The 13,861-nt window shown below is 42.6% G+C and overlaps 1 protein-coding gene across 2 annotated transcripts in view; it reads left to right on the top strand.

The window, feature by feature from the left end:
- The window catches only part of si:dkeyp-14d3.1 (transmembrane protein 132C), a 188,917-nt gene that overhangs the window by 23,569 nt on the left and 151,487 nt on the right, over positions 1 to 13,861 (top strand). For both annotated transcript variants that reach the window (XM_042222791.1, XM_005926936.2), the window contains one exon: positions 2,112 to 2,997. In XM_042222791.1, the coding sequence (XP_042078725.1) occupies positions 2,237 to 2,997 (761 nt within the window). In that variant the 5' untranslated portion in view covers positions 2,112 to 2,236. The remainder of the gene's footprint in view (positions 1 to 2,111; positions 2,998 to 13,861) is intronic.

The following is a 13,861-nucleotide window of genomic DNA, read 5'->3' on the forward strand; positions in this document are numbered from 1 at the left end:
AGTTTGTACAGCATGTTTTGGAAAATTTTAAATGAAATTTAAATTTCTTGGCTGGAAATAGTTTTTTCCAGATTGTTTTTTCTTCATTCGTATATAAAAGCACACAGATGAGTCGCCTACATGTCTTTGTACCAGCAGTGAAAGCATTAAGTCACATTTCAACATGGTGCGAGGAGAGGTGCTCAATGCAGAGAGCTCTTTGCTCTCACCTTCTCTGACACATGAGGGCTCAGTCAGGAGAGTGAGAGTAATGTTGCTTCCCAGGAACCAGAGAATGAATCGGTCACTGACTGGGCTATAAAGCTTTTCTTCTGCCAGCAGTGTGATGGCACGTATACAACAACGCTTCATGCCAGCAGTTGACACAAAGCTCCTGCTTGGTCAGGAAAAACACAAATTGCCCAATGTTGTTCTGCAGCTCAGAAATCTGTGTTTCCTGCTGTAAAGACCGAGTCTTTACAAAGTGATTCTTTAAGTAGGACCATTTCTGCACGGTTTGAGGTTTGGACACTGACTGCTTCTCTCCATCCAACGGTAGGAGAGCAACATTAAGGCTGGCAGGAGCACCGTGAAGTCCAAATCCTTGTCTGATTTGTAACCTGCTGGGACGTTTGATTTACAAGGGTGATCAGAGGAAAAAAATTCTCCAGCAGCCAGCATGAGGATGAAAGCGTACTAAGGAAGTGTAATCATGTAGCCGATTGCTCTGGAGAAGAAGGTCAAAGCACACGCTTGTTGTCATTAAAACCTTCTTTATGTGTTCTGTGAAGTTCCTCGGGTTATAAGAACAGTATTGTCAGTCTCTATGGACTTCTTGTGATTTAGAAAGCTGGTTTTAATTGTAATTATAATTACATTTTAACTGATTTTATATTGAACCTCATAGGCTATGTTATACTGATAAATGGATAATTCGATGCTGCACATTTCTAATTAAAGCGTGCAGATAATGTGGGGTTCCTAGTGGTATAATTGCAGCAAAATTCAGGAATATAAATATATAAATGTAGTGCATACATTTAGAGCTTGGGGGCTAGAAGGGTATACTTATTAATTAACTGCAAAAATTGTGCCTCATTATTATTTCTCATTACTGGTTAATTGCTTCATTGTTTCAGCACTAATTCTAACATGTTGCAGAGAAAATCTCTGTCTCGATAATCTTCTCAGATGTCTAAATCTCCTTGTCCTTTTTCAGGCTTTTTAAAATACAATTACAGCACACAAGCATTTCATTCTTACAGCAATCTAAAGTCATTCCACTGCCAAATGCCAACAATACACACTATGGAGAAGACTAAGAGACTTTAAATGGCACAAAAGCTCACGCTCTGTCATACAAAAAATACGGCACTGTAAATTCAATGAAGTCATCTTTTCATATTAATCTAAATCTGTTTTTATTCATATAAAAGATCACAGGATTCAGACCCTTTAAAACACATGAATATGAACCACCTACTAGTCTTTAGAGTCAAAATAATGACTTTGTTGAAATAAATGTGAAGATTTCTTACACCTCATTAAATGAACAGTACTCCTAGTGTCCATTTTTTCTATTAAAACTTTTCTGAGACATCCTTCCTTTATAGTCTGAAGAAAATATTTAGAGTCTTGGCTTACAGTGAGGATTTTATACGTATTAACCGTACTAAAAAAAAAAGGAAAAGAAACATGTAAGGAGGTAACTGATGTCCTTTTACAATAAATACATTCATTGAGTGTCTGCTGCCTGTGATACATGCTCTTTGTGTCAGTCGAACAATTAACAGCTCTGACTTATTTAGTAGAAAGAAACACATCTTTTTTTAATTTACTGAAATTCACTTATTCAGCTGATTCATGTTGTCAGAAGTCAAATAACAATACTGGACTAATGAGTCGATCAAGCTTTCATTCGTTCAGAAGACCTTGAATCCTTACTTGACTTAGTGTATGTGATCTATCAGAGATATGTGTAGTTACAACACTTTTCTTGCACGTTCAAAATGCTCCTTCTAGTTTCTGCTTTGGCTTTATTTGTGTCTTTCTACATCATCTTGGTGAAATAGGTTATAAAAGCACTTCTATTATAAGACTACACTGACTGGCTTTTCTCTTCTGTCTTTTAGTAACCGACTGTCGAGTCTTAGAGGGGTTGCAGAGATATTCCTCTATCCCCACGTACCTGCCTGTCAACTATCAGCTCCTCAATGCTGACTTGGGATTTTTCCTGAAGGAGGCCAACCAGGACTTCATGAGGAACTCTACCCTGGTGTCGCGGACCGAGCCCTTCTTCATCTACCAGGCCAGAAGTTTGCCCTCTGTGAACGCCAGCTATGGGCCCCTCTCTGTGGAGCAGCCTGTCCCCTTAGAGCTCCTGCAGAGTCCGGGGACCTTTCCTGCCTCTTCTCTTTTTACCTTTAACTGGAAGGTGCAGACCTTTATCATGAATTCCCGAATTCACTTGACCAAGCCCAAAGTCCAGGTGTTGTTCTATGTTGCAGGCAGGGACTGGGATGACTACAGTGCCATCGACAAGCTGCCCTGTGTGCACATGTTTGCTTTCCATGAAACCCAGGAGGTACGTGGTACTTGCCAGCTGAGGGGGGAGCTGGGACTGTGTGTGGCTGAGCTGGAGCCACTGGCCAGCTGGTTCAGCCCACCTAGCGTCGTGCCAGGACGCCAGAGGAATCACGAAGTGTCCGAGGGCACCCCAGTGGAGCTCTACTACGTGCTGCAGTCCACAGACGCAGGGTGCCACTCAGATGAATCCAGAAAGGACAATTTCATCCGCACAAGTCAGGAAGGGCTGTTTGGTTCCTATACTTCAACGCCTTTGAGGAGGATTGGCGGTGTGAGGCTCTACCAGAACCCCACTGAGCCACCTCTTGCTGAACACAGGCTGGATAATAACTTTATGGTCTTGGTGCCAGCCACACCCATGAGGCAGAGGGAAACTGGCTCTGCTTTTATCACCGTGTCAGCCTACTCTCCTGTGGAGATGTTTACTCTCAGGTAAGAACATATTTCTTTCTGTTGTTCAATAAAATGTCTTACTGAAGAGTTTTTCTGTCAGTCTCACATAGTGAGGTTCTGCAGCCAGTGTCTCTTGACTCCCGTGTTATCCTTTCAGTATATTCCATCTTAAAAATCTGGACATTATTCTTATAAAACATTAATAAGGCCTGGTGTCACCTCACTGAAACACTGGAACAGCTGGAACATAGCAGAATCGGTTTTCCTTTCTCCTCGCTCCCTGCTCGTTCCATCTGTTCTTCTCGCCCTCCACAGTCACCCGTGTTGGGTTTCACTTCAATATAGCTGTTCTCCATTTTCTGTAATTTTCTTAAGTCAAAAATAAAATAATGATTGATTTCAGCTTATCAACGCCACCTGTTAACCGAGGTAAGCAGTAATTGCTCTGCTTCTGTACTCAACTGATCAAATCATTATTGATTGCGAAGTCAGCTGGCAACATTAATGTAGCACACAGCCTAACGACGACGACTTCATTTTGTGATTGGCTGCACTGGGATACAGAATAAATGACTGGAAAGAGTTTGAGGAGAGTCGTCCTCTTTCATGACGGTATTTATACAAGAAAAGGTGCCATGTAGCTAACAGCTCCTTGACGTTTGTGGTCAAATTAATTCATTGATTGTTTTTTGTGGCCATGTGAGAAATGTAATGTGATTTAACCCTTTTGTGGGTGAAACCTTTCACCAATAAAACAAAAGGAGTTTGTGGTTCAGGCCAAGAAACAAGCTATACCAGGCTTTACAGTTACAGTTTTTTGTTGTTGTTGTTGTTGTTGTTGTTGTTGTTGTTTTTTACAGTGACTAGAAGAATTCATGCTTACATTGTTACTCACAATTAATGTCATTATTACACATTGTTCATTATTTTTCCTTAAAAGAAACCATTACATTGATTAATTCAATCCCAGAGCAGCTCACTACACTACTCGTTGTATTTTGCATTGCTCTGTAAAATGACCTGAAATGCAGTCACATAATTGTAACAGTATAAACCTGAGGCTACAGTCCCAAATGCCAACACATAATCCTATCCTAATGAGGGCATACATACAGTCTTTTTTATGTTTATGCATGAACACAAAAAACAATGTACAGTAAAGATGAAATCAGGACCAAAGAGACTTTAAGGTCATCGCACAATGATTGCACTGCAGTGCTGCAAGTCAGACTGCTCATCATAGCTTTTGTTAGCTGCTGAAGATCAGGATCTGGGTGCTGGGTTGGGGTCAGCTTTAGCATCACTGTGGGTTGTTGGCTAGCTTTGTGTTAGCATGTTGTCTAACGCAAGTTAGCAGTATATAGTTGTTTCTGTCTTGGATTCAGGACTTTATCGTCATGCTCTTGTGCTTTTGTGCATTAAAAACAAAAGTAATGACCTAGTAAAAATAATACAAGAATTGAAATCAGCTAAAGATGTAAAGTGATTACAATAAGACATTTTGTTGGAACGCATCACTTTCAACATTGTTATCACCATATCCATAAAAAACTTTTTAAGAATGATTTCAGTCAAACATGAGCCTCGTTTGTGTTTTGTCTCATTTTAGGCAAATCAGTTTAAAACTATACAAAAGTAATAAAAAGTTGAAAAGGTTCCTCTAAGGTTCCTCCACTTCCTCTAAGGATCAGTTTAGTATTTGGGACATTATCTTCAGCATTAATGTGTGTTTGTCTGATGAATATTGTCAGGATCAGTATATTGTCTTGTCCATAATTTTTGTTGCCTTTTCTTTTTCTTTTGAAGGATTAAACAGTAAAATATCATCTGTAAACCTCAGAAATAATATAATATTAACAGAAGTAGATTTACAGAATTCTCAGTTCCTTTGTTAAAAAGTTGTTTTAACTCACCAACATGCTGTTTATTAAAAATGTTTACATTTAATTTTGTCGAGAGCTCACAGACTAAAATGTTAGAAGGGTTGTTGATTGCACATTACTGTTAATATGAGGCATAAGGTTCATTTGTGCTAGTATTTTTGCAATGTTAGTCATTACAAACTTTTTTGCCCATGAAACATGGCTGATTTTTTGGCAGTGCCAGCTTTCACAAAAAAGTATATTTTTAGGTACCATGTACTTTAGGACAGAATGAGGTGGATAATTTATAACGATATTGCTTCACGAAGAACAGATCTGGATGCTGGTCTTTTAGGTGCTTTGCTGAATTTAATCCCTTGGTCTGAAAACCACGACAGAATTGCTTGAATATCACCTCATTTTATCAATTATCATCCCTTGGTCACCCACATCATCCCTCCATGCCTGACTCTACCTTTCTTACCCACGTCAAGGACAGAGCTACTGCGAGAGTTGCATTTGTGGCCATAAGACTAGAAAACTTGTGGGTGTATGCTGCCTCTGCCTGTTCAAAAGAATTGTAACCTTCACTGCCTACAGTATTAAAAAACACAAGTGCCATTGTGTTTTCAGAATTTCTATTTAAAAAAAGTTAAAGGAAGGTAAATACCAGTTCTGGTGACATCCCAATTCATCGTGGTGTCATCGAAATTTCTTCAAGAAAGCAAAAAAAAAATTATTTCCTAAAATGTTTTCCACATTTGTTGTGAGTCTGTGTGAGTAAACTGACATGTTACTGCAACACAATACCAGACTTGTTATATACAGTGCCCTTCCAGAGCAGACTGAAATTTTAGCTTTGGGAAGCTTTGAGATCAAAACGAGACAATGAGCCCCTCTCTGAGCTATCGTTTCAAGATATTTATATGACAACAGCACATAAACCAAACTGAAAAGAAAGCGAGCAAAAACAGTTGTGTGTTAACGAACCTTTAGACGGTACACTTCATAGCCTATACAAGGTATGAATTATATGCTGTGTAAAATTAACTTCTATGTTATAATAGATATATTATAGTTGTTTTTATTTCATCTTACCACAACCTCATAACTTATTTTCTAGCTAACCACATATATCTTCAGTAAGTGCAGGAAGAGCCGGGTTATCTCTCAGAAATGCAGTGACTCAGTGAAGCTGCTGATAGGTACTAATTACAATGAACAGATGAGACAAAATGATTTAGATAATTAACATGTGATGCAAATGAGGATGCCATTAATTAAAATGCATGTCCATTAGTGTAATGACTGAAGGCGATCTTAATCACACTGGTTTAGAACATTTATAAACCTCCAGAGATGCTCTAACAAGGGGTCAAACCAATTCATCAAACTATGTAAAAAGGAAAACAAACTAGGTGGAATGCAATATTAAGATGAAGCGTACCGATACTTATATCAAGCTGTAGCACTCTTATTGTGCGCTAATAAAAACAACAATTTCCCGAGTTTACAACAAATATGCACAGAAGATGTTTTAGGGCCAGAATTGGAGCTGAGGTAAACAAGTTAACGGCAGCTTGTATTGTTTAGTTTTGACAAGCCAAAGAAAATTTCCAGACTTGCCCTTCTCGTGCTTCATTTAATCGCCTGCTAGTTGTCCTGAAGTGATAAGCATTAAACTTTCTTTTTCCGAACTGTGAAAGTCTGAATGAGTTCTTTGATCAGTCAAATGAACAGGCCAGGCTGGCCGCAGAGGCAGTGCCTGTGGTGTTTTCTTTTTTTTTTTATTTGGCAGCGTTACGCATGCCAGGCGCAGGTTGGCCATCTGAGAGCGACAGATATGAAAAGGCCTCTGTGTGGTCCTAGGTGATAAGGCTGTCCTCATACATGCATTTGTTAGGACACTTAATCGCCAGAGCGAGAAGACTTTGATCTCTATATTCACAACATCATTATCATTTGTGTACTACGCACTTCGATGTCAGCCATTGTTGGCTGTATCCGCGAATGCAGAATGAGCTTATGATCGTGTGAAATTAGTCAAACAGACCCTCGGCTCTATGTTAGTTTAAAATGTTTATTAGATCCCCGCTCTTTAAAACCAAAATCCGGGGGTTAGTTCTGCATGCTCATAAATTTATACGCACTATTTGCACAAAAATCCTCTTCTTCTCAATGGACATGATGAAAAAGGTCAAATTTAAATGAAAGTTGAAATGGTCATTGAGCCTTCAGTCATTCTTCCCTCTTCTCCACTTCAGTTTTCACCTTACTTTGCTCCATTATGCTGAAAGGTTCACACTGTGATAGATATTATGCAAAGAAAGCTAATTTGGAATATTCTTAATAGCCAATCATCCGGCCAATTTGTTGCATTGTGAATTCACAGCAGGGTATGGCTTGCTGGGGCATTTCTCTGTTGACATGCTACTTTTAATTTGACGGGTTCTGATTTGATTTGACCTCCTCTGTGTTAATAGGCTCTGTCACTCAGGAACTGGAAAGTTTTGCTTATTTTTATTGTAGCTTACTTTCCTCAAACGCGGACAGATTTCGATGTGGAGCATATCGTCGCTACTTGTAGTTACTATCATCAGTCATCCTGGCATGAGCACATTTCTATTTCCTGTCTCCTCTCCCTTTGATAAGCCATCATCCACTGGAAAAAAAATAAAAAGGTTTAAATGTCAAATGAAAGAGAAAATGGCCTGAATTATTCTAGAAAAAGACCATTATGGCTAACATTTTAAAATCCATTATCACCATCTTACATGCACAAGGTGGAGGTATCTAGTTTGGAGGCCACCATGTTTAAATAATATTCCAGGGGCAGTGCAATTTACTCTGGAATAGAAGAGTCTTTACCAAATTCTCCTTTTAATTTGATGAACTGTTGAATTAATAAAAACATGCATCATCCTTGAAAAAAAAGAAATGGAAAAATTGGAAACTACCCATCCTTGGACAGCCGACATTTTTGTGAAAATATTTAACCACTTAAGGTTCAGTTAGTACCATACAAGTGCTCCTTTTAAAATTTTGATTAATGTACAAGAGACTTGAAAAAAGGAAGTTAAAGCAGAGCAAGCACAAAACTGCAGTTCCTGTTGTGGCCACTTGAAGCAGGCTCCCAATGCATGTCAACGTCCATAGACTCCCATGTTACAATGCCCAAATTTAGTGCCTTACAATCATTTTTACAGTCTATTGTTTCCATCGCTATGAATAGTTCATGATATTTACGAGGGATGAATTTTTAATTTATAGCTCATCCACCTGGATACTAGAGGTAAGGGCATGGCCACTTTAATTAACAGTTCCTCTAGATGTCTGCTAGACCTCAACTGTCATGTAATGCAGAGATTGGGAACTCAAATGTGTGCAGGCACGCTTAAAGAACAACAAAACCCCAAACTACAATAGCAAAAAAACCCAGCCCTTTATTAGATGTCCAAAACATAAATCAGCCTGTAAAATCCATCTATTAAAAAAACAAACATGAGGTGAAGCAACAGGATGAAAGATTAACATACGCTGAGGTACTGAACAGAGGAACAACAGGACTATATGAACTCACACACTGAGGGCTAATTGGGTTTACACACAGCCGGGGGAAACAAGACACCGTGGCATCATCTCAATCACAGGGGAGGAAGGAAAAGCAGATACAAGACACAGAAGACAACTAACCAGCAGTTAGTTTAACAGGAATCAAGAAATGATAACTAGCAAACTCAGACAGAAAAGTCAACTTAAAAAGGGACAAAAACATAAAGAAAACACAGATGGGGAAAAACAAAATGAAGGAACTATTAAACTGTAAAATAAAAGGAACTAACACACAAAGGTAAGCAAGCAGAAATGTAACTCTGAAAACTCAAAACTCTCTCTGAGTGTAACCCCAGGACCACCACAGGACAGGACCCCCAATAAATGAAGGTAATGAACATAATATTTCTGACATATTTGTAATGTTGATGCATTTTTATTTGAGTCATCCAACAAACATATTTAACTGTGGGCTGTGTATGTATGTTATCAAGCAGTTATTTAGCTCTAATGTGTGTTAGCAGATATGTTCATCTCTGCTGAGCACCAATATGGTTTATGGATGCAACTTGCAAGCTAAGTGTGCTCATCCAAATGTTGTAAACTGTGGCACGGAACAGCTAACATGACAGCGGTAAAAATGCTGGTGCTAACGCATTAAAATGTTGGATCCAAAACCAAAGGGTGGCATCACAGTGGCTACAATCTCTTCTTAAAAGTTTATATAGTGTACACAAATTTAAATGAAATTTTAAAATCTCAAACCACATCAGTTCTCCCAGCTCGGTTTCAAAATATTGAAATACTCCCTGGTGAGATTTGTCCCAATTTGCGGGAGAATGATAAAGAAGAAGAAGAAGCAACAGCGGCTGAAACAAAGACTACCTACTTAATTGTTAACATGCTTCAAAAAACATTTTGAATGTCAATATTTTAGAGGTGCTTTAATATAGATAAATTCCATAAGACATGCAGCTGACACAGCATTAACTTTATTGTGTTCAAACAAAGATTGAGGTAAAAAAAAATGTAATTGAAAGTAATAGGCAGTAATTAGAGACTGCGGAAAGAAATCTGACAAAAAAAAAGTAGAAGCACTATAAACACAATTACAGGGAGACGGGTCTGACTGCTGCTGAACAGTTTTCTGGGTGAAACTCTAAGTGGCAGTCATGCTGCTGTATCTCATCAGACGTTGTAAGTCGTCATCCAGCAGAAAGCTATTATTCCACAAACCCATTTGAGTAAATGCTAGATTGCTTTTTCATTACACCATAAGCCATTATTTACACCAAGCTTAAAAGTTTACTCTACATGCAGCTACTTCATTACCTGATGATATAAAGGTAGAGATTTTAACTCCTCAACGGGGTTTAAGATGTATTGTGGATGTTAATTGATATAATCAAAGAATAGGTTGTTGTGAACAAAGATGGATTAAGCAGGATTAACTATTTGATTGCTATGGATTGCATAGCTGTACGCCTGCTTTAGCGTGCCCCCACTTTGTTAGATTTGGGAGAGAAACTGTTACGGCCGAGAGGGCCCGGCTGTGGGTGTGGACTCAAAATGCAGACACAGAGGGAGGCAAACGGGCGTGAACACAGTGCTTTATTTACAAGTGTCTAGTGAAATTACACAACAGGAGACTATGAATGCTATGAATTATGAAATGCTATGAACTGTGAACTATGAGGCCAAACTGTGAACATGAAACTGAGTGCTATGGCTAGGTGCTGGATTTCACGGATGGAAAAAAGGGGCAGCGGCTTGGATGGAGGTACGCAGTCACTATAATGAGAAGAGACAAGTAGTCAGTGGCAGTCCAGTGAATCACAGCTGCAGGATTAGGCTATGGAGGTTAGGGCTTACGCATTGCAGGTTTAAAGTGTCATGCGAGGAAGGGGTGTCCAGGGGGTTCCGGGTGAGGAGTGTCCAGAGAGGATTCAGAATATGCGTGGAGTGAGGGACTTGGCAGGGAGGCAGGCAGGTGTAGTCCGATGGTGGAGAGGAAGAAACCAGATGACAGAACCAGCGTCCAGGCGGAGATGAGGGTAGTTCGGGAAACGTGACTGCCAGGCGGGTCCTATGACAAAGAAAACACGGTGAGGGAAAAAGCAGTAGTTGAGGGTTCTCACAAGGGGTTCGCAGCCTAGCACTGACATGGGTTAGCAGAAGATCTGGCAGAGGTCTGTTGTGAATGCTGGTCTTATATGCAGGTGACTTGATTGGAACCAGGTGTGGAAGCTGATTGGAGTCTCTGCCTGAAGGTAGAACCCAGCGGAGTGGAAAAACCCCGTGCTCACCCGGACCATGACAGTACCCCCTCCTCAACGATCGCCCCCCGGCGACCGAGCAGACCCGGACACGCGACGAGACCTGAAAAAAATCAGAAATAAGCGCCGGGTCCAAGATCAGAGACCAAGACACCCACGAACGCTCCTCAGGCCCGTACCCCACCCAGTCCACCAGAAACTGCCGGCCCCTGCCCCACCGACGCACATCCAGGATACGCCGCACCGAAAAGGCAGGATGACCATCGACGAGCCGGGCGGGAGGAGGGGGGTCGGAAGGAGGGCACAGAGGACTAGACAACACCGGCTTGACCTGCGAAACATGGAACACCGGATGGATCCGCAACGATGCAGGCAATGTGAGCCGGACTGCCGCAGGGCCGATCAGCCTGTCAATCACAAAAGGCCCAACATAACGCGGAGACAGCTTGCGGGAGGTTCCCTGGAGCGGGATATCCTTAGCCGCCAGCCACACTTTTTGCCCCGGAGAGTAAGTAGGAGCCGCTGTGCGCCGCTGGTTGGCGTAGTGGCATTGGCGAGACACAGCGCGCAACAGCGCCTCACGAGTCCGCGTCCAGGCCCGGCGGCAACGCTGCAGATGATGCTGGACAGAAGGCACCGCAAGCTCAGCTTCTTGCTCGGGGAACAGAGGTGGCTGGTAACCTAAGGACGCCTCAAAAGGTGAAAGACCTGTGGCCGAGGCGGTGAGTGTGTTATGCGCATATTCAACCCACGGCAAGAATGTGGACCAAGAGGCTGGATTATGGGCAGTGACGCAGCGAAGAGTGGTCTCGAGTTCTTGGTTCAGGCGCTCAGTTTGGCCATTGGTCTGTGGATGGTAGCCTGAGCTCAAACAGGGCTTGGCCCCCAGCGCCGTACAAAAGGCTCCCCAGGCCTGAGAAGCAAACTGGGGACCCCTGTCAGACACTATTTCCATAGGGATCCCATGGAGTCTGAAAACATGTTCAACCAACAGTTTAGCTGTTTCTGAAGCAGTGGGCAGTTTATCTAGAGCTATGAAATGTGCTGCCTTGGAAAATCTGTCAACTATGGTAAGTATGGTAGTCTTTCCTGCAGAGTCCGGAAGCCCTGTTACAAAATCCAACGCAATATGTGACCATGGCCGGTGTGGGGTGGTTAGTGGTTGAAGCAGTCCGTAAGGACGGTGATTCCTGGACTTATTACGAGCACAAACCGTGCAAGCAGCTACGTATTCACGTACATCCCTATCCAACGTCTCCCACCAAAAGTGTCTCTTCAGTAGCATAGCTGTCCTACCTCGGCCCGGGTGACCTGTGAACTTGGCCGTGTGAACCCATTCCAAAACCTTGGAGCGGGCTGCTGTGGGTACATAGCGCTTGTTAGCTGGACCGGTGCCCGGATCAGGTTCTGCTTGTAGAGCCCGCTGAATGACGGAGTCTACTTCCCATGTGACAGCCCCTACACGACAGCTGGCAGGGAGTATGGAGGGCACCCCTGACCGCTCTGAGGCAGCTTCGAACTGGCGGGAGAGAGCATCTGGCTTAACATTCCGGGTACCTGGGCGATATGAGATAGAAAAGTTGAAACGGGCAAAAAACAGTGACCAACGGGCTTGGCGTGTATTTAGTCTCTTTGCATTCCGTAGGTATGTTAAATTTTTATGGTCTGTCCAGACTATGAATGGGTGCTCAGCCCCCTCCAGCAGGTGCCGCCACTCCTCCAATGCCAGTTTCACAGCAAGCAGCTCATGGTCCCCAATATCGTAGTTTCTCTCTGCCGGAGACAAGCGACGAGAGAAGAAAGCGCAGGGTTGTAACTTTGCTGATGGACCAGTATGTTGAGACAACACTGCCCCCACTCCAACATCCGACGCGTCCACCTCTACGATGAAGGGCTTGCTGGTGTCGGGCTGAATTAGCACAGGAGCGGTTGCAAACAGCTGTTTTAGCTTGTTGAAAGCTCTGTCGGCCTCAGCAGACCATGTGAATGTGTGCTTGTAGATGTGAGGCGTGTTAGAGGTGCCTACCTGACTGTAGTTCCTGACGAATCGCCTGTAGAAGTTGGCAAAGCCCAGGAATCTCTGGAGAGCTTACGGGAGTGGGCACCGGCCACTCTGTGACTGCCTTGACCTTTGCTGGATCAGTCTTCAGTTGCCCCCCTGCCAGGATATAACCAAGAAAAGAGACTGACGATGCATGAAACTCACACTTTTCTGCCTTTATGTACAGTTTGTTCTCCAATAAGCGCTGGATGACAGCACGGACATGAGCGTGATGTTCCTGGAGCGATCTGGAAAATACGAGTATGTCATCCAGATATACGAACACAAATCTGTTCAGAAAGTCCCTGAGAACATCATTCACTAAAGCTTGAAATACGGCTGGGGCGTTCGTTAGTCCAAAGGGCATGACCAGGTACTCGAAGTGGCCCAGTGGCGTGTTAAAGGCCGTCTTCCACTCATCTCCCTGCCTAATGCGAACCAAATGATAAGCATTACGAAGATCCAGCTTAGTGAAAATAGTGGCGCCTTGCAGGGACTCTGACACAGAACTGATGAGTGGCAATGGGTATTTATTCTTTATAGTTATGTCGTTGAGACCACGGAAATCAATACATGGCCGTAGCGACCCGTCCTTCTTACCCACAAAGAAGAATCCGGCAGCAACAGGTGAAGACGACGGTCGAATTATTCCAGCAGCAAGTGACTCTCTGATGTACTTCTCCATAGCAACACGTTCTGGTTTAGATATGTTGTATAATCGACTGGAGGGCAAAGGAGCACCGGGGAGAAGGTCTATGGCACAGTCATATTGTCTGTGAGGCGGCAAAACTTGTGCCTTACTCTTACTAAATATCTCTTTGAAATCGTGATATTCCATGGGCACACCAGTGAGATCGGGGGTTGTGTCTTCCAACGCATAGGGCTCCTCGGGGCCCGGGGGACACGCCGACCTCAAACAATTAGCATGGCAGAATACACTCCAGCTTATTATCTTCCGTCCAGACCAATCCAAGTGTGGATTGTGTAGCTTTAACCAAGGGTAGCCAAATGTGAGGGGAGTGTCAGGCGATGAGAGGGCGAAGAAAGTGAGCTCCTCCCTATGATTTCCTGAAGTGATTACAGTCACTGGCTCAGTGTGGTGAGTTATTTGCGCAAAGACCTGGTTATTAAGTGCTTTCGCAGAAATGGGCGGATCTAAAGGCACAAGGTGC

Source organism: Haplochromis burtoni, unplaced genomic scaffold, assembly GCF_018398535.1.
Source record: "Haplochromis burtoni strain Fernald_Lab_line unplaced genomic scaffold, NCSU_Asbu1 Contig_95, whole genome shotgun sequence".
In the NCBI taxonomy this organism is placed as follows: domain Eukaryota; kingdom Metazoa; phylum Chordata; class Actinopteri; order Cichliformes; family Cichlidae; genus Haplochromis; species Haplochromis burtoni.